This window comes from Phyllopteryx taeniolatus, chromosome 1 (genome assembly GCF_024500385.1).
Source record: "Phyllopteryx taeniolatus isolate TA_2022b chromosome 1, UOR_Ptae_1.2, whole genome shotgun sequence".
In the NCBI taxonomy this organism is placed as follows: Eukaryota; Metazoa; Chordata; class Actinopteri; order Syngnathiformes; family Syngnathidae; genus Phyllopteryx; species Phyllopteryx taeniolatus.
The window spans coordinates 28,928,423-28,949,894 of NC_084502.1; the positions used below are offsets into that span (position 1 = coordinate 28,928,423).

The 21,472-nt window shown below is 44.6% G+C and overlaps 1 protein-coding gene across 9 annotated transcripts in view; it reads left to right on the forward strand.

Annotated features, from left to right (window-relative positions):
* Positions 1-21,472, forward strand: part of LOC133484110 (ATP-binding cassette sub-family C member 4-like) — an 83,427-nt gene that overhangs the window by 47,187 nt on the left and 14,768 nt on the right. For 8 of the 9 annotated variants that reach the window (XR_009790292.1, XR_009790289.1, XM_061786237.1 and 5 more), the window contains 12 exons: positions 1,566-1,660; positions 1,729-1,815; positions 7,397-7,493; positions 9,871-10,089; positions 10,939-11,076; positions 12,096-12,133; positions 12,214-12,329; positions 17,535-17,681; positions 17,853-17,932; positions 18,320-18,470; positions 18,551-18,670; positions 18,746-18,856. Coding sequence is in view for 7 of the 9 variants with exons in the window: in XM_061786237.1 (XP_061642221.1) it covers positions 1,566-1,660; positions 1,729-1,815; positions 7,397-7,493; positions 9,871-10,089; positions 10,939-11,076; positions 12,096-12,133; positions 12,214-12,329; positions 17,535-17,681; positions 17,853-17,932; positions 18,320-18,470; positions 18,551-18,670; positions 18,746-18,856 (1,399 nt within the window). In the remaining 2 variants the exon portion in view is untranslated. The remainder of the gene's footprint in view (positions 1-1,565; positions 1,661-1,728; positions 1,816-7,396; positions 7,494-9,870; positions 10,090-10,938; positions 11,077-12,095; positions 12,134-12,213; positions 12,330-17,534; positions 17,682-17,852; positions 17,933-18,319; positions 18,471-18,550; positions 18,671-18,745; positions 18,857-21,472) is intronic. The other variant, XM_061786268.1, reaches the window with a different exon arrangement.

Consider the following 21,472-nt stretch of genomic DNA (forward strand, 5'->3'; position numbering starts at 1 on the left):
TGTCAGAATAAGGAGTGTCTTAACAAAAATACCTACAAATATGTTTTCCTCCTAATATTAGTTAAGGCGGCATGGTGGCCGACTGGTTAGAGTGTCAGCCTCACAGTTCTGAGGACCCGGGTTCAATCCCCGGCCCCGCCTGTGTGGAGTTTGCATGTTCTCCCCGTGCCTGCGTGGGTTTTCTCCGGGTACTCCGGTTTCCTCCCACATCCCAAAAAAAACATGCATGAATTGGAGACTCTAAATTGCCCGTAGGCATGACTGTGAGTGCGAATGGTTGTTTGTTCCTATGTGCCCTGCGATTGGCTGGCAACCAGTTCAGGGTGTACCCCGCCTCCTGCCCGATGATAGCTGGGATAGGCTCCAGCACGCCCGCGACCCTAGTGAGGAGAAGCGGCTCAGAAAATGGATGGATGGATGGATAATATTAGTTAAGTACTTTTTCAGTTTAGTCCATTTTCATTTTTGGAAGTGTTTAATGGAACTGAATGAGCTTATTTGTACCTCATCTCTTCTTGGAACTTTCTGTTTACAAAATGCAGTCTTGTGGTTTGCAAAGAAGAGCTGGACATGCTCCTGTCTCTTGTCGACCGTCCTAATTCATTTATCCATCCATCTTTTTCTGCTTATCTGGGATCGTGGGGGTAGCAGCTTAAGCAGGGAAGCCCAGACTTCCCTCTCCCCAGCCACTTCATCCAGCTCTTCCCGGGGGATACCGAGGCATTCCCACGCCAGCCGTGAGACGTAGTCTTTCCAGCAAATCCTGGGTTGTTCCCAGGGCCTTCTCCCGGTGGGATGTTCCCGGAACACCTCACCAGGGAGGCGTCCGGGAGGCATCCTAACCAGATACCCAAACCACCTCATATGGCAACTCTTGATGCGAAGGAGCAGCGGCTTGACTCTGAGCCCCTCCTTAATGACCGAGCTTCTTACCCTATCTCTAAAGAAGAGCCCGGACACCCTACGGAGGAAACTAATTTCTGCCGCTTGTATCCGCAATCTTGTTCTTTCAGTCACGACCCACAGCTCGTGACCATAGGTGAGGGTAGGAGTGTAGATCGATCGGTAAATCGAGAGCTTTGCCTTTTGGCCCAACTCTTTCTTCACCGTGACAGATCGATACAGAATCCACATTACTGCAGACGCTGCACCGATCCACCTGTCGATCTCGCGCTCCATTCTTCCCTCACTCATGAACAAGCCCCCGAGACACTTGACTCCTCCACCTGGGGTAGGATCTCTTCCTCGACCCTTTTCTGACTGAGGACCATGGCATCAGATTTGGAGGTGCTGATTTTCATCCTATAGGATTCAAGGCTATAGCCGCTTCACACTCTGCTGGGAACTGCTCGAGCGGGAGTTGATGATCACGCTTTCATGAGGCCATTAGAACCTCATCATCTGCAAAAAGCAGATTCATAATTCATTTATGAATTTGTGTCTAACATTTGTATCAAAAAGTATTAGCTGGTGGCGCATTCATTTTGAACAGGTTTTTGCTTACATTTGTTTGAGACATCGCCATACACTGCATATTGTGTTCTGTGTAATGTTTTGGAGTGCAGGACCTGGAGTTACTCCCAGATGGAGACCTAACCCTCATCGGGGACAAGGGAGGCACCCTCAGCGGGGGTCAGAAGGCTCGCATCAACCTGGCCAGGTGCGAGAATGTTGCATTTGCAATCTGAAACATGCAGAGTGAGAATAATTGTGTGCGTGTGTTCTCAGAGCTGTGTATGAGGAAGCAGATATCTACCTCTTAGATGATCCTCTGAGTGCTGTAGATGCCGAAGTTGGAAAATATCTCTTTGAAGTGTGAGTGTCAATCCTTTATTGTTCATTGTACATTACGGGTCATTCCAGAATTGGAGGACAATTTAGACATCAACATTTAAACGGACTATTTATTTTATAATTTTTTTTCATTTTGTTTTCAAGAAAAAACATGATATAATTTGATAAGTCTACCTCAGTCATCAACATTGCAATATGTCTATGTAGATTCTCAGTCATCCTGGTGATTAGACCTGTTACTATAATTACTATGTCGACTTATTGTTCAGTAAATAAAATGGACACGATAGTTTTTCCGGACTCGATAGGTTGTCGTCGTTGTGGTGAGGCGACATACGAATCACACAGTGAGCTGACAGAGTTGAATGGCTGTGTCTTAGCCGCTAGTGGACTCCTGGGATGCCGGTGGACCGATACACTCTTGCGGGTGTTGGCTCAGTCCAATACTCCACAGCCTTGCTCCATGTGCAGTGTGAAGATTCAAACAACAGAACTTAAGGGAAAGTGAACTGTTTGTTGTGTTAGCTGGCCCGGCCATGAGCTTACGAGCTACCTCGCAAGCTAACGAACTAGCCTGCGAGCTAACGAGCTAGCGAGTTAAGGAGCTAAACAGCCTTGTCGTTTAAAACATCAGCGCTTCGCTCCAAGTTGTTGTGTGCGTTAATCCCCAGTGAACACAAACATGGGAACGTTAACTGTTTATTAAGAATAACTTCCGTGGCACACGTTATGCAGCCAGTAGTTGACTGCTGTGAAGTCAACGTGTATTTGATTGACAGGTGAGGGGCTCGTCTTCAGTGGACCAATCTCACAATAGCCGGGTTTACATGGAGTCTTTTTTGTCAATTTGATTGAAATCATTTGAAAGATTTCTTGTCAACTGTTTCCATGTGATGTGATCTCTTTCGATCGGGTGTATCCATGATGTGCACTACATTTAATCATAATCGCCGTGTGACATGCACACGTTGTCGTGAACGTCATTTATCAAGATGGAGGTCCGTCGTCTATTTAGCCCAGTATTTGGGATTGTTTTTATGTTTATTTAAAAAAAAAAAACGCTTGATAAAAACAATTTAGAAGTAGCTAAAAAGTAGCTAATCTCCATCGCATACGCGCGCCGTCAGGAGCAGCCATTTTTATGCCGTGCGTAATTGATGACGTCGCCGCAGATTTATGTCGAGACAAAGCATGCGGAGACAGCTTTTCCCGACTATTCTGAATGACATCTACATGGTGAAAATCTACTTCTGATCAGTTTGGCAAAAGGAATACTCCACTCCTGTGAAACTGAATGAAATTTCATTCATATTCAGTCTGTTTCTTCCGATTGAGGTGTTTATATAAAGCATTGTGGTTCGGTTTGGGCTTCTACGCCGATTATAATCGAAAGAGAAGACTCCATAAAAAACAGACTAGTCTTGAAGCTCTTTATTCTTTATTTTAGAGCCAGGGGGATCACAGAGTAAAGAAAAACAATTTAACAGAGAGTGCCCTGCGATTGGCTGGCAACCAATTCGGGGTAGACTCCGCCTCTCAGCCAAAGATAGCTGGGATAGGCTCCAGCACGCCTGCAACCCTAGTGGGGATGAGCGGTACAGAAAATGGATGGATGGAAAGAGAAACAAGAGAGGAAATTGTAACAGTAACAACAAAATTACTGATTTTTAATATAAAAAAATAGTAAGGGCAGGCTTTATTTTTCATGATTTAAAAAAAACCCACAATATTATCGTTTATTGTGATAGTTTTTGGGACAATATATCTTCTTTAAAAAAAATGTTATCGTGACAGCCCTACAGGTGATGGTAATCTGAAAAGGCTGAATCTAGGCAACTGGACCATTCTTGATTGAATGAGGCGATCTTCAGGGGGAGAGATCTAATAACATTGTTACTGGCAGGTGATGCCTCAAACCTCCCCCCTCTGTTTGGAGACAGCTTTTCTAGCTTGACATAGATGGCTTCTTTTTTGTGCCATGCCAGCGGCCGTTGCACAAAAACGTTGCACAGGCGCATGCCGCAACAATGCTTGGCGGCTTCTTCGGGTCCAGACTCAGCGGTTCATTTGCATCTCAAGAAGAAGTGACATTCTGTCGAGTACAACAATGTCCAAATTCTGGATAAGGAGGACCGCTGGTATGAAAGAGGTAAAAGAAGCCATCTATGTCACTCCCAGTTAAAGCTAACCGAAATTAGCATAGATATAACAGTAGTTATAAACCTCAAAACAACTTCTAATTTACCAGACACAGAGCCAAATCACACACAACATCCATCCATCCATCCATTCATTTTCCTTTGCTTATCCGGGGTCGAGTCGCTGAGGCAGCAGCTTAAGCAGGAAAGTCTCGAATGGGAGACACCATCTCTCCAATGTGTCCCAGAAGCCCCAGGGACTGCACACGCTGCGCCGATACGCCTGGTCATCTCCCTTTCCATTCTTCCCTCACTTGTGATCAAGACCCCTAGATACTTGAACAAGGGCAGGATCTCTTCCTCAACCCAGAGAGGGCACTCTACCCTTTTCCGACTGAGGTCCATGGTCTCAGATTTGCAGGTGCTGATTCTCAACCCAACAGCATCACAAACGACTCCCAACCGCTCCAGCAGTGTCCAGCATATATAATGATGATATAATGATATGCTTCTACCGATATGATCAAAATATGAAGTATTATCTGTATTTTGTTAGTTTTTTTCAAATAATTATTCTCAAGTTAAGCACTTTATTTGAAAATGTAATACTTTTTTAATTTATTTGCTCTTATTTTGAGATTCACAGCCCTACTTTTATTTAGTAAATGAGAAAACATACAGTTGTGCTCATATGGTTGATTACCCAGCCAGAATTTGTAAGATGAGTACAATTCTTTAAAGAAAACAATGAAGGACCAGGGGAAACGCATTTACTTTTATTTTAAAGGGATTCAAATTAAACGGTCTAGCTTTTCAGAAAAGCATTATCATTAAACAAAACATAACCGTAAAGAAATTAATAATGGTTGTTCAATCATCAGTCGTATTTAAAAAAAAAAAAACAATATTTCACAATTTCTGCCAGGGTATGTAAATTTATGAGCACAACTGTACATATATGCAGTCGTACGTACCTCTTTCATCTTGGAATGAAAGTGTAGGCTACACCTTTTTTATAACCACTAGGTGGCGGTGGCATATTGGAATGAAAGTGTACACCTATCTCATAACCTCTAGGTCACATTTTTGTCCACACTCGCAGGCAGCTGCAGCTTTCACCCTACAATCTCAAAAACATGAGGAAATACATGCTGCTTGAATGGTCTTTTTTTAAAATAAGGAAGTAAAACCAAAACATGACTTTCATCCTTAATGTGCAAACAAAAACATGCAACACAGTATGACAGGAAAGGACATTGATAACTTTGCATTTCTCGCAGCTCTGGCTGACTATATTAACAAAATATTTTATTTTATCTATTCTTATATTACAAAACAAAAATAAATTCCATATCATGATAGTGGGATCGTATAGTTTTAACAAAAGCATTCTGGTACAAATAATAATTTCCATAGTAATTTTTACAATTATGTACTGTATTACAAAAGAACCACCAAAGAACACATTCACTCCCATTTACGCAATGTCCCTGAACGCACTTCGCGTTCTCACGCAGCTGCAACGTGCCTGCCATGAATGGCGGCCGCGCACTGAACTAGTTCATGAACTTTCGAACATTTAACTCGTTCAGGTACAACACTGCGCTCCAGTGAGCGCTGAAGATCGCAGCTTGATGAAGCCATCAGAACCACATCATCTCCAAAATGCAGAGACATAATACTGAGGTCACCAAACCGGACCCCTCCCAGCGCCTTGGCTGCGAATACAAATTCTGTCCATAAAGGTTTTGAACAAAATGGTGACCAAGTGCATCCTTCCAACACCCTCCAGGCGCCTTGTCCAAGTCCACAAAGCACATGTAGACTGGTTGGGTGAACCTCCATGCACCCTCGAAGACCCTACTGAGGGTGTAGAGCTGGTCCACTGTTCCACGGCCAGGACGAAAACCACACTGCTCCTCCTGAGATTCGATTTCCTGATAGACCCTCCTCTCCAGCACCCCTGAATAGATTTCATCAGGGAGACTATGGAGTGTGATCCTCCTGTTGTTGGAAGACACAATCCGGTCCCCTTTCTTAAAATGGGGGACCACGAACCCGGTCTGCTAATCCAGAGTCACTGACACTGATGTCCACCCAATGTTGCAGAGGTGTGTCAGCCAGGACACTCCCACAATATCCAGAGCCTTTAGGAACTCAGGGCAGATCTCATCCACACACAGGGGCCGACCACCGAGGAGGTTTTTGACCACCTCGATGACCTCAACTCCTAAGAGTCCCCAGATTCTGCTTCCTCAATGTCTACAGTATCTTTTGTTTCAAAGATGTCACCACAGAGCTACCAAAGATGACAATAGCCTTCATAGTGTTTAGCCTTCATTTGTGTTTACATATAAATTGTCATATCATATCTGTATAGATAAATGATATACATATATTTAACTTTTGTCCAAAGAGACCAGCCATAAAGAAAACAACATTTTAGCATGCAAACTATCATATTAAACTATCATATCACTAACTCATAGTGTTGCTCGTTAGCGCAGCTTATACAGGCAGTCTGCTAACTTGTTTTCCAGGTTTGATCACGTGACATTCCGCATGCACCAGATTTCTTCTAAGACATTTATTTGCAAGTCGTTCTCCATGGCCTAACTGAACTCCTCCCACGTCCAAGTTGTTGCCTCAACCACCACCAAAGCTGCGTTTATCACACATAACAAAAGAGAATTCAACGTATATTTAAAAACCAAAATGTGTAACCAAACCAAAAAGAGCACTTGCTTAATGGTAACGTAATTTGAAACACCATAGAAGGGCTAATGAAAATCAGCATAGATGTTGCTCTAATTATAAACCTTCAAACAATTGCTGCTTAAAACTCATGGAGCGGCATCACACACAACAAAAGAGAATTAAACCGTATATTTAAACCCCAAAATGTTCACCCAAGCCATACAATAACAAAAGTCTGCTTGCTTAATTCAAACATTTAATGTCAAATCCCATAGAAGAGCTAACGGAAATTAGCATACAACAAAGGAGAATTAAATACTATATTTAAACACCAGAATGTTTAACCGTACAGTACATTACTCACAGGCATATACATATTCTGTCTGTTTAGTAGGGGACCTTCTCTTCTTCTTTTTCTCTTCTTTTAATTATGCTGCTTCTACATCCAGTAGAGTTTGTTGCAGCAAAACGTGGTAATACACTGAAGTCGTCCAATTCCAAATTTTGACTTGCTTGTTTACTGTAAAAACACATTCAAATTACCCACTTAAAAATCTGAAACATATAACAAAGGTGTGAAATATAAACTGCAATATAGCGGGTGCTCACTGTATAGTCAAGCTGAAACAGAACAGAGCACCCCCTAATTGTTCCCAACAAGCTGGAAGCACACTTTAGTCCCAAATGTCTTATGAATGTCTGCTCATGACTGCTGTGTCTTTCCCCTTTGTCAGTCCTGTTGAAGAGTATTTTTGTCAATTCCTCAGGTGCATCTGTGGTCTGTTGAAGAACAAGTGTCGCATCCTGGTTACTCATCAACTTCAGAATCTGTGGACAGTTGATCACATAGTGGTGATCAAGGAGGTTGGTGTCACAAATTTGAGTGTCATGAAGAGTGTTGCGTAGAAGTGGTACGTTTCTGTTACATTTTATGAAGGTTTACGGTAAATTTCCATTGGAAGTTAAGCTAGGGAATTATTAAAGGATATCGTATTCATGCAAAAATATAAACATTATGTTGTGTCATAAGCAGGCATCCATGCAAAATAATACAATTAAAAAGCATGACATTTAAATAAACCTATTTGTAAGTAGGACTTTAACAACTGTTAAATATTTGAATGAACAATCAATTATTTATTGAAGAACAAAAAAAAACATAAATGTTGAGTTAAATATTACTCACCCAACTCAACCCATTCAAAACCCCATTTCAAAAATACCCAAAAAGTCCCATTCAAACTTACTTTGAAAATTGCGAAAATAATTGCAACCCTCTCCATGAATCCCTGTACATTTGCGCAATATACAGAGATCCACTAAAACCTCTGTACATTGGACCCCCGCATATTCGGCATCCGCAAATTCAACCATTTTTGGATAATTTTTTTTTTTGCAATTTTATTTCAATTGTTGTCTTTTTTGTTTTTCTTTTTTTGCGGGGGAATATGTGGGGAGGCGTCCGGGTGGCATCCCACCTCATCTGGCTCCTCTCGATGCGGAGGAGCACTGTCTCGACTCTGAGCCCCTCCCAGATGACCGAGCTTCTCACCCTAGCCAGATAGGACTCATTCAGCTTGAATGCTGTCAAGCTGAATGAGTCCTATCTAGCCCTTACCACCGGTGTCCACCGATAGGTTCAGGGATTGCCGCTACGACAGGCACCAACCACTTTAGGGCCACAGCATCGGTTGTCCGCCATGACAATGGAGGTGCGGAACATGGTCCACTCGGACTCACTGACCCCCGCCTGCTCTGGGACGTGGACGAAGTTCTGCTGGTGGTGGGATTTGAAACTCCTTCTGACAAGGGACTGTGCCAGACGTTCCCAGCAGACCCTCACATTACGTTTGGGTCTGCCAGGTCGGACAGGCATCTTCCCCCACCATGGGAGCCGACTACCACCAGGTGGTGATCAGTTGACAGCTTCGCCCCTCTCTTCACCCGAGTGTCCAAGACATGCGGCCGCAAGTCCGATGACACGACCACAAAGTCGATCATCGAACTACGGCCTAGGGTGTCCTGTTGCCAAGTGCACGTATGGACACCCTTATGTCTGAACAAATGTTCGTTCTGGACAATCCATGACGAGAACAGAAGTCCAATAACAGAACCCCCCGGGATCTGGTCGGGGGGGGGGGGGGACTGTTCTTCCCAATCACGCACTTCCAGGTCTCACTGTCATTGCCCGCGTGAGCTTTGAAGTGCCCCAGCAGAAGGAGGGAGTCCCCAGCAGTGGCGCTGTCCAGCACCTCCTCCAAGGACTCCAAGAAGAGTGGGTACTCTGAGCTGCTGTTTGGTGCATAGGCACAGAAAGCAGTCAGGACCCGTCCCCCCACCTGAAGGTGGAGGGAGGCTACCCTCTCGTCCACCAGGGTTAACCCCAATGTACAGGCGCCGAGCCGGGGGGCAATAAATATACCCACACCTGCTTGGCGCCTCTCACCGTGGGAAACTTCAGAGTGGAAGAGAGTCCAACCCCTCTTGAGAAGACTCACACCTGAGCCCAAGCTCTGTGTCAAGGCGATCACGACTATATCCAGTCGGAATTTCTTGACCTCGCTCAGGCTCTTTCCCTGCCAGAGAGGTGACGTTCCCGCAACGGTCCCCAACTTTGGCCACCGCCCAGCTCACACTGCACCTGACCTCCTTGGCTCCTCCCACAGGTGATGAGCCCATGGGAGGGGGACCCACGTTGTCTTTTCCGGCTGGGCCCAATGGGTGCAGGCCTGGCCACCAGGCGCTCGCCATCATCCCCAACCTCCGGACATGGCTCCAGAGGTGGGCCCCGGTGACCCATGTCTGGGCAACGGAAAACGAGGTCCAGTATATTTACTCATCATAAGGGGTCTTTGAGTGTGCTTTATCTGGTTCCTCACCTAGGACCTGTTTGCCATGAGTGACCCTACCAGAGGCGTGAAGCCCCAGACAACTTAGCTCCTAGGATCAGTGGGACACACAAATCCCTCTACCACGATAAGGTGACGGCTCCAGGAGGGGTATTGATTTTTATTCTTTATTTATTTAGCACTTGCATATGCGGGCCGAAACACTGTACATAAAAGTTACACTTTCACTTTCAATTAAAAGAAGCACAATGAGCATGACATAAGTACATTTTCATTTACTTTCCTTGTTTATGAATGCCCTTAGGCCAGCTGGACAGGTTTGATACACATTTTTTGGCAGGGACTTTTTGGTTGCCGCTGACTGTTTTTGTTTATTTCTTACTTTCTCCAAGGGTCGTATCATGGCCCAGGGTACCTACAGCGAGTTGCAGAGCTCCGGCCTTGATGTTGGCTTCCTGCTAAAAAGTCAGGAGGAACAGGAGCATCAATATCTGTCAGCCAACTGTGACAAGGAGTCACTCTCTAGCAAGAGGACCAATCACTCAAGCAGTTCACTCTACGCACACAGCACACTCCTCCCACCAGAGAGCAGTGTTCCTGACCTGCTTCCCGTAAGCAGCAGAACCCCATATTTTGCATCGGTCAACCCCCGCATATTCACATTTTGGCGTTTGCAAATTTGTCTATTTTCAGATTATTAGTTTTTTTTGGTGGGGGAGTGGTGGGGGAACTTACTTTGCTAACATTACTTTGGCACCATCTTGTGGCAACGTTTAGATTGATGGTTGATGGTGTTTTTTTTTCATTTTGTGTTCTGTTCTGTTCTGTTGGTCATCCTTGAATTCACCTTGTGTGATGGAACACTCAAAGTGGTGCAGCTATTAATAGCTAACTTTGCAGTTACAATTTGCCTTTTTCACTGGCATTTATTATTGTGTGTAAATGCCAAAATGTGGCTTTAATGACCGAATGACTCAATATCTGTTTGCCAATGTGTGATGTTATGTCAGTTTGTACGAGTGTGTTATTTAGGCTTGTCTCCTAGCCAATAGTATTGATGAGTCTCTTCTGGAGGTGGTTTGTGTGCGTTAAATAGTTTAACTACTGAATACAGTCATTTACAGTATGTAACATGGATTCATGACTGTACATGTCATGTTGATACTTTGATGATGATTCTTTGTTGACTTGGTCCCATCCCCGGTGAATAATGGGGGTTAACTGTATTTGTCCAGATTTCAAATTCAAATATCAAATTCCAAATCATAACAATTATCCAGCACTTGAAAAGAGTGTCAGCAAACCTCTTTTAACAAGAAGTAACTTAAAGCAAAGACAGACCCAACTCGGTCATTGCGTTTTATTTTTATTTTATTTATTTATTTATTTATTTTTAAGTAATATAACCACAAGCAACTTGACTGTGATGGCTTTTTTCTTTTTTTGTTTTTTGTTTACAGGTCGAGAGTGCACACACAGCTCAGGAGGAGGCCCGTGCTGAAGGAAATGTCAGCAAGGACATTTATGTCAAGTATTTTACTGCCCACTGTCATCCTCTGATCTTACTGGCTATTCTGCTCCTCAGTGTCATTGCTGAGGTGAGTGAGAACCTCTGAGGAAGTCGAACAAAATATATAGTACATACAGTTTAATTATATTGTCTCCATCTAATGGTTTAGTCGAAAAAAAACCTAAAACACCCACATTTTTCTTCTTTGTTGAAGTCACTGGCGAGTTAATGCTGTAATGATCCATCCATCCATTGTCTTCACTGCTTATCCTCACAAGGATAAGGGCGTGCTGGAGCCTACCGCAGCTATCTTCGGGCGAGAGGCGGGGTACACCCTGAACTCGTCGCCAGCCAATCGCAGGGCACATAGAAACAAACAACCATTCGCACCTACGGGCAATTTAGAGTCTTCAATCAACCTACCACACATGTTTTTTGGGATGTGGGAGGGAACCGGAGTGCCCGGAGGAAACCCACGCAGGCACGGGTAGAACATGCAAACTCCACACAGGCCAGACGTGCTAACCAGTTAGCCACGGTGCCGCCTGCTATAATGATGCCACACTATTTACAGAGCTCATGCAGCTATTGCAGTTGTACTGATCAGTTAATGTGATATCCTTACAATTTAACCATACTGATATGTATTAGATAAGTGTGAGGCATGAAACGGAGTGGAGTAGATACTGGAATACATTAATCCTTGCTATATCGCAGATTTTTCTGTCAACGATATACATTTTTTGCATTGAAATAAATGTTTAAGAAGTATGTTTAACACATTCACTGCCATTGACGGCTTTAGAAGTCAAATATCCATGTTAACTGTGAAGGCTGGCAGTGAATGAGTTCAATTACTTTCAATGTGGCTATGTCATGTGGGAAAGGTATTTTAAAGGTTTAAACTATAAAATATTTTTATGATTCGATGGAATGCAGCTGCAGCATGGCTCCAGCATGCCGGTTTCCAAAACTGCAAATACAAGAAAATTACAAAACAAACTAAATTGAACTGTACTGCTCAGAAGAAACTAAGCAGTTTGTAGCATCACCATAAGCCCGGAATTCACAATTGTTCACCTAGTGGGTCTTTGTCGTTCTTTCTAGGCTGCATATATTCTGCAGGACTGGTGGCTGGTGTTCTGGTGAGTCAATGGCCTGGCGTCTACACACACATACACAAACTAAATCACATGTTACTTTGTGTTGATATTGTTGACAACAGGGCCAAAGATGAGCTCAACAACACCAGCACGGTTGTGATTGTTGAGAAAAGCACCAATCAGTCGTCTGCCTTATACCAAGGCACAAATCTTCCGTTTTATCTGGGCATTTACTCTGGTCAGTGCAAAAATTCTTGTTTTCTCTTTGTGTTGGAAAAAGTATCTCCAATTTTTTATGGGTTAGACACAATTTACAAAAGGTTAGGGCTATTTGGCTTTGAGGCAAAATTTCAGGATCCGAAAATGCACTGTAACCTTTACAGGTGAACTTAATTGATTTTATCTAAACTTTTGAATGCACATGTTCAACTGTTCACGTTTCAGTACTTGCTGTTCTCAAACAAAGAGCTTAGAGGCAAAATTCACAACAGGTGTGTGATCCATGAAAAATTCCAACAACGGCCACTTCTATGCTTTTTTGTGACTCTTCCAGTCTATCCCTGTTACAACCTGCTGATGACACTCTAAGCTCATCCATCCATCCATTTTCTACCGCTTATCTGAGGTCGGGTTGCGGGGGCAGTAGCTTTAGCAAGGACGCCCAGACTTCCCTCTCCCCAGCCACTTCATCCAGCTCTTCCGGGGGGATCTCGAGGCGTTCCCAGGCCAAACAAAGGAGGTAGTCTCTCCAGCGTGTCCTGGGTCGTCCCCGGGGTCTCCTCCCAGTGGGACATGCCCGGAACACCTCACCAGGGAGGCGTCCGGGAGGGTATCCGAATCAGATGCCCCAGCCACCTCATCTGGCTCCTCTCGATGTGGAGGAGCAGCGGCTCTACTCTGAGATCCTCCCGGATGACCGAGCTTCTCATCCTATCTCTAAGGGAGAGCCCGGACACCCTGCGGAGGAAACTCATTTCGGCCACTTGTATCCGGGATATTGTTCAATCGATCACGACTTACAGCTCGTGACCATAGGTGAGGGTAGGAACGTAGATCGACCGGTAAATCGAGAGCGTCACCTTTCGGCTTAGCTCCTTCTTTACCTGTTGATCTCCCGTTCCATTCTTCCCTCACTCGTGAACAAGACCCCAAGATACTTGAACTCCTCCACTTGGGCCAGGATCTCATCACCGACCTGGAGAGGGCACGTCACCCTTTTCCGACTGAGGACCATGGTCCCAGATTTGGAGGTGCTGATTCTCATGCCAGCCGCTTCACACTCAGCTGTGAACTGCTCCAGTGAGAGTTCGAGGTCACGGCTTGATGAAGCCAACAGAACCACATCATCTGCAAAAAGCTGAGATGCAATACTGAGGCCACCAAACCGGACCCCCTCTACACCTTGGCTGCACCTTGAAATTCTGTCCATAAAAGTTATGAACAGAATCGGTAACAAAGGGCAGACTTGGCGGAGTCCAACCCTCACCGGAAACGAGTCCGACTTACTGCCGGATTACGGACCAAACTCTGACTCCGGTCAGTCCGTATCAGGGTGTTCGATACCCCATACTCCCGCACCCCCCACAGGACTCCCCGAGGGACACGGTCGAACGCCTTCTCCAAGTTCACAAAACACATGTAGACTGGTTGGGCGAACTGCCATCCACCCTCGAGGACCCTGCCGAGGGTGTAGAGCTGGTCCACTGTTCCACGGCCAGGACGAAAACCACACTGCTCCTCCTGAATCTGAGATTCGACTTCCTGACGGACCCTCCTCTCCAGCAGACCTTACCAGGGAGGCTGAGGAATGTGATCCCCCTGTAGTTGGAACACACCCTGTAGTTGGAACACACCCTCCGGTCCCCCTTCTTAAAAAGGGGAACCACCAACCCCAGTCTGCCAATCCAGAGGCACTGTCGCCGATGTTCACATGATGTTGCAGAGGCGTGTCAACCAGGACGGCCCCACAACATCCAGAGCCTTTAGGAACTCCGGGCAAATCTCATCCACCCCCGAGGCCTTGCCACCGAGGAGCTTTTTAACCACCTCGGTGACCTCAACCCCAGAGATAGGAGAGCCTGCCTCAGAGAACCCACACTCTGCTCCCTCATGGGATGGCGTGTTGGTGGAATTGTGGAGGTCTTCAAAGTATTCTTCCCACTGGCTCACAATGTCCCAAGTAGAGGTCAGCAGCGCCCCATCCCCACGATGCACAGTGTTGATGGTGCACTGCTTCCCCCTCCTGAGATGCCGGATGGCGGACCAGAATTTCCTCGAAGCCGGCGGAACGTCTTTCTCCATGGCCTCACCGAACTCCTCCCATACCCGATAGGCCCGATAGGACTCCTTCTTCAGCTTGACGGCATTCCTCACCGTTGGTGTCCACCAATGGGTTTGGGGATTGCCGCCACGACAACCACCGACCACGTTACGGCCACAACTCCGGGCGGCCGCCTCAGCAATGGAGGCACGGAGCATGGTCTACTCGGACTCGATGTCCCCCGCCTCCCCCGGAACATGAGCAAAGTTCTGTCGGAGGAGTTGAAACTCCTTCTGACAGGGGATTCTGCCAGACGTTCCCTGCAGACCCTCACAATATGTTTGGGCCTGCCACGTCGGACCAGCATCTTCCCCCACCATCGGGGCCAACTCACCAACAGGTGGTGATCAGTTGACAGCTCCACCCCTCTCTTCACCCGAGTGTCCAAGACATGTGGCCGCAAGTCCGATGACACGACCACAAAGTCGATCATCGAACTGTGGCCTAGGGTGTCCTGGTGCCAATTGCATGTGTGGACACCCTTATGCTTGAACATGGTGTTCGTTATGGACAATCCGTGATGAGCACAGAAGTCCAATAACAGAACACAGCTTGGGTTCTGATCGGGGGGACCGTTCTTCCCAATGCCAGGTCTCACTGTCATTGCCCACGTGAGCATTGAAGTCCCCCAGCAGAACGATGGAGTCCCCAGCGGGAGCGCTCTCCAGCACCCCCTCCAAGGACTCCAAAAAGGGTGGGTACTCTGAACTGCTGTTTGGTGCATAGGCAGAAACAACAGTCAGGACCCATCCCCCCGACCCGAAGGCGGAGGGAGGCTACCCTCTCGTCCACCAGGGTTAACCCCAATGTACAGGGCAATAAGTATACCCACACCTAATTGGCGCCTCTCACCGTGGGCAACTCCAGAGTGGAAGAGAGTCCAACCCCTCTCGAGAGGACTGGTACCAGAGCCCAAACTGTGTGTGGAGGCGAGTCCGACTATATCTAGTCGGAACTTCTCGACCTCACACACCAGCTCAGACTCCTTCCCTGCCAGAGAGGTGACATTCCACGTCCCTAGAGCCAGCTTCTGTAGCCGAGGATCGGATCGCCAAGGTCCCTGCCTTCGGCCACCGCCCAGCTCACACTGCACCCGGCCCCTATGGCCCCTCCCACAGGTGGTGAGCCCATGGGAAGGGGGACCCACGTTACCCTTTCGGGCTGTGCCCGGCCAGGCCCCATGGGTGCATGCCCGGCCACCAGGTGCTCGCCTTCGAGCCTCATCTCCAGGCCTGGCTCCAGAGGGGAGCCCCGGTGACCCACCTCCGGGCAAGAGAAACTTAGATACATTAATAGTTTTCATCATAGGGGTCTTTTAGCCGTGCTTTGTCTGGTCCCTCACCTAGGACCTGTTTGCCATGGGTGACCCTACCAGGGGCGTGAAGGCCCAGACAACTTAGCTCCTAGGATCATTGGGACACACAAAACCCTCCACCACGATAAGGAGACGGCTTCCAGGAGGGGTCATCTTGGTCTCATGATGTCAAAATGTCAACAGCATGATAAAGAGAGCTGTTTAACTCATCCACTGTTGACTCATGCACATCAATTATGTTTTTCAACTTCAACAGGGAGGATGGGGCAGGGTCCGATGCTGCTCATCTGTGGATTTCAAGCTTGTAAACAACTGTACTGCCGAACAGATCCCAGTAGATGGCAGCGATGCAGAACTTTAGATTTTAGATCAACCCAAATTTTGAGGAAAGATTGAGAGATTATGAGGAATAAAATGGCCACAGGTTGGAAGTTGGATAAGTTTAGGCATTTTACACTCAAATAGAGTGTGTATATTTAAAGTATTAGCAAAGTATGTGCTGCGGTAGTTGGCGGAAGTATGACGCCGATCTTGGAGGAATGACAAGGATGACCGGTGGCCATGTAAAAGCAGCTAAACAAAAGATAGTTTTAAGGGTTTTTTTCTTGGTGAAAGAAGAGAGTCTATGCTTTCTTTTGGTAGATTTTGTATATATAAAATCATGGTCAAAATGCTTTAAAACGGCTGCCAGTATTGGTTTGGCTGCTCTGAAAACCGCTGTCGGTGAATGAGTGAAATACCAATTCTGAGTGAACCAGAAAATGGTCCATCCATGGGTCAAACATTGGAATTTTGCCGTTCTGCTCCTTGTTAGAGAACAACAAGTTGTGCAGAGCGTACCGAATCACTGAACAGCTGGACATCTCCATTCAAAAGTTTAGATAAGGTCAAATCGAATTCAACTGTAAAGGTTATAATGCATTTTATGTTCCTCCTGAAATTCCATCCCAAAGCGAATATCCCTAACGTTTTGCGAGTGGTGTAAGTTAAAATTGCAGGAATGGACATTGTTCCCAGTAATTAGATTCTTGGGAATTGTTTGTCTGCTTGCCTAACGATTCCCTCTATCGATTCCTCTTAAATCACAATGACGTCACATGCGAGAGGTCAATTTTGGTTCTGAAGTCAAGGCAGAAGCACTCCTTAGTTTGGCTATAGTTCACACAAAAATATAATAGAGGGGCTACTTGCAACACTTGGAAAGCTTTTATTTTGTCAAAACGGGGGAGGGGGACGCTTCCAATATGCACAAATAGAGCTACGCAATATCAAAATGTGTAACATACGATATAACCCCTCTATCATTTATATAATAATTTTTTATCTGTGGGGTATTGGGTTAACATTGTTGCTACAGTAATGTAGCAACAACAGTTGCCTGTCTATTATGTCATCCTTGTGCCTCACTCTCCAGGCATGACCAATCAACCCATGCTTAATTCACATGTTACATTAGTGTAACAGTTGGATTGAGCGTGAATCAATTAATAGATTGAAAAAAAAATCTTTTATCCTTTAAATTGTTTTCCTGTATACAATGTGTTTTATAAATAAATGGAGAAAAGAGGAAAAAAATGCATCAATTTCATGTCATTTTGAGGAAAAATACTTTATTGGGAAATGTATCATTATTGGGATTATAACATTTTGTCCATAGTGCACAGCACGATGCAGAAACATTTTTGTATTCATATAAATAATGATAAATTCATTAGAATTACTTCATCCACTTCTTCAGCAGTATTGATAATGAAATCCAAAACGCTAAATTCTTATCGATTCTCATCCCTACTTTCTTTGTTCTGCAGGTTTGACTGCTGCCGCCGTGGTCTTTGGCTTTGCCAGGTGTTTAGTGATTTTTCACGGGCTAGTAAAATCCACTCAGACACTGCACAACCGCATGTTCAACGCTGTCCTCCGCACCCAAGTCCACTTCTTTGACGTCAACCCCATAGGTGAAACCTTGACGCCATGTCTTAATTATTTTAAATGTAATCTTTCAAGGTGAAGCACGTAGCATGTTGATGGCTCATGTCATGTAAGACAGGAGGTGCCACTCAGAATCATCATGTTATTGTTTCAGCTCCAAGCTGCTCCATAATTTTGCTTGTTTCTCCGCACGCTAGGAAGAATCCTCAACCGCTTTTCCAAGGATATCAGCCAGATGGACTCCCTGTTACCACTCACCTTTGTGGATTTCTATCAAGTGAGGAGTCATCAGGTTAGGCCAGTGTTTCCCAACCTTTACTGAGCCAAGACACAGTCAACTTCAAATCTGTACCTGTTAAATTGAACACTTTGTTCATATTCTGTTGCATGAACGGCAACAAGTGGATACACAGATCTATTTTACCTTCTGCCATAGTGGAAAAGCATTTAGTTGTTGCAGCTGTCAATACACATCACTGGCACCGATACATGATCATAGATCATTCACTTATTGTACATAAATATAAAGTTTCAGAGCAATTAAGTGAAATTGGATAATTTCCCGTGGCACACCTGATGATCTGAGAGGTACAGTGGTTGGGAATCACTGGCAGAGCTCATAATATTTTTGTAGAGGTTTGATGAAAATATGGGGTTGTCGTAGCTTTTTTTGCAGAACGTGGGCGTTCTGGTCATTGCGGCCTCTATCATCCCTCTCCTCTTGGTCTCCATCGCTCCCCTGCTCTTCATCTTCCTGTACCTGCGGCGTTACTATCTCTCCACGTCACGAGATATCAAACGTCTGGAGTCCATAAGTACATGAAGGCATTAAAGCGAGTTGTAAACCGTGCCAGCCGCCACGGCAGTCCGTGACATGCTCCGTCTTTCCTTACAGCACGCAGTCCGGTCTTCTCCCATCTTTCATCATCCCTCCAGGGCCTGTGCAGCATCCGAGCCTTTGGAGGAGAGGAGAGGTTAACGAAAGCCTTTGACTCACACCAGAACCGGCACTCAGGTTCTTCTCTTGTGTGTGTGTTTTAACGCATGAGATGGTGACTGTGTTTCGATTAAGTGTTGTCGTTGATCTCAGAAGCGTGGTTTCTCTTCCTGATGACATCCCGCTGGTTTGCCCTCCGCCTGGACAGCATTTGCTCCGTCTTTATCACCGTAGCAACATTTGGGTGCATTTTACTCAGAGATGGTGAGGATGTTCAAATACTGTCTTGTCTGACCAGTGTCAAGTACAGTGGTGCCTTGATATGCAAGTGACTTGACTTAGAAGTTTTTCGAGATATGAGCCGTCATTTGGATGTTTGTTTTTTTTTGTTTGTTTTTTTTTGCTTTGGCTTGAGAGCAAAAATTTGATTTACGAGCATCGTATGGTGGCAGTGAACTCAACTCCACAACAAGCAGCAATTCAGCAGATAGTGTACAATGTTTTGAAAACGAGGCTTCAACTTGTTAAATGCCACTCCAAGTTGAAGGTAACTGTCAAACTAAACAAAACAAAGATAATTACATCTTGTGAATTTCAAACAACCACATAGCTTTGCCTTAGGAAAATCAGCTTAGCTTAATGGTAACAAACAATGCAAAACGGCATAGCCGGATTATAGTATCAATGTGGCAGTGTTATAACGCTTCAAGCAAATGATATTCGAACACAGACGGTGCATCGACACATGTAGAAAGACAATATAACAATACTCACAGGCAGAGGTGGGAACAAGTCATTGCTTTGCAAGTCACCTGTAAGTCTCAAGTCTTTGCCCTCAAGTCCCGAACCAAAAGTCTCAAGTCGAGACATGCAAGTCCTGAGTCAAGTCCCAAGTCCTACACTTTGAGTTGTGAGTCCTTTCGAGTTATTTTACCAGCAAAATAAAAATATATCTTAATATATATATGTTTAATTAATATGTATATATTATATACTGGATTTATGTATTTAATATATTTTAAAATCCATATTTATTTATCAAAACAAATTTGACAAACAAGTGCATTAAACCTTTATAAGAAAACTAGGGGGCTGATAAAAATTCTTGCACCTTCAAAACCAGCCGTCAAGGGGGGGGGCTTAGTTTATTGCACCTTCAAAACCAATTCATAGTAGGTTTTCACTTAATCTATGAAAATGCTATGCTATGACTTACTTTTTCTCACTTTATTTCTGAAGTGACATGAAACAGACCTGTCACAAATAAGAATTTGCATCCAGTAGTGCTGCAATTGGTAATCGATTATTCTACTGACAATTCTATAGGAATAATCAAGTATTAGGATAAAATATATTTTTGTTTGGTTAAAGAGCAATTATGAATACACAAAAGAAAATGAGACATTCACTTAATAATGAACAACTATATATTACTATATATTACTATATGACATGAAAATTTCACCAGATTTTGGGAAAAACCCTAGTTATCCATACATACAGAGAAAGTAGAACTAATAAGATCAGAAATTAAGTGTGTGTAATAATGTGAAATGACACAGGGAAAAGTATTGAACACGCCAACTGATATTGATTTAATACTTTGTAAAAAAGCCTTTTTTTGCCATGACTCCTTCAGGATGCCTCCTGTATGGAGAAACTAGTCGCATGCATTGCTCTGGTATGATTTTGGCCCACTCCTCCACACAAGCAGTCTTCAAATCTTGAAGGTTCCGTGGGCTGCTTTTATGGACCTTGATTTTCAGTTCTTTCCATGGATTTTCGATCGGATTCAAGTCAGGTCATTGGCTGGTCCATTCTAGCAGCTTTATTGTTTTCTTTGAAACCAATTGTGAGTTTCCTTGGCAGTATGTTTTGGATCATTATCCTGCTGAAATGTCCACCCTCGTTTCATTTCCATCATCCTCGTAGATGGCAGCACATTTTTGTCAAGAATGTCTGGTACATTTGCCCATTCATCCTTCCTTCAGTAATCTGAAGTTTACCAGTACCATTTGCTGAAAGCAGGCCCACGCCATCATGTTCCCACCTCCGAACTTCACTATTGGTATGGTGTTTTTAGGGTGATGTGCAGTGCCATTTCTCCTCCAAACGTGGTGTGCATTATGGCATCCAAACAATTCAATTTTGGTCTCATCAGACCAGACTATATTCTCCCAGTATTTAACTGGCTTGTCCAAATGCACTATTTGCATATCTGTTGTTGACCAATACTGGCCACTCACGCCAGAGTAGCATCTGCTCCATTTGCACATTGACTGAGGAGTATCTGCAACATTTGCACAATCAACATTGTCCCACACTATCGCACTACTCGCTTGAAGTCTCGGCGCCCTTTGCACAATGGCCATTGCAATATTAGTCATTCGAACTGCTGTAAGTGCAAGAGGACTCTGCATCTTTTTGCACAATTGTCAAAAAAAAAAGAAAAAGAAATGTACCGGCAGATGACTAGCAACCCTTTATTGCTCAGTGACTGTTTTTCTCGATGTCTTTATGTCTCAAAAGTGTTCTGTCAATTGACTGTCTGTTGTCGTACTAGAGCGGCTCTAATTACCGCATTTTTTGGACATACTTGGCAAATAAAGATGATTCTGATTCTGATGTTGTTCAGCAAACTTGAAATGAGTTGTGACATGTTTTTCTTTTACTTACTCTCGCTCTCGTACAGTGCAGACGCTTTTTTGCTCGCTCTGCTTGCTTCGCCTCTGTTTACATTGTTTCTTGCTGATAAGCTTGTTTTTCTTCTAAAAAAAATTTGAAGCAGCGACTCCTGGATATTTTTGAACCTGTGGGACTGTACTTTTTTTTGTTGATACGGTCAGTTGTTACCATACGGATCATTCCACGGATGTGGTG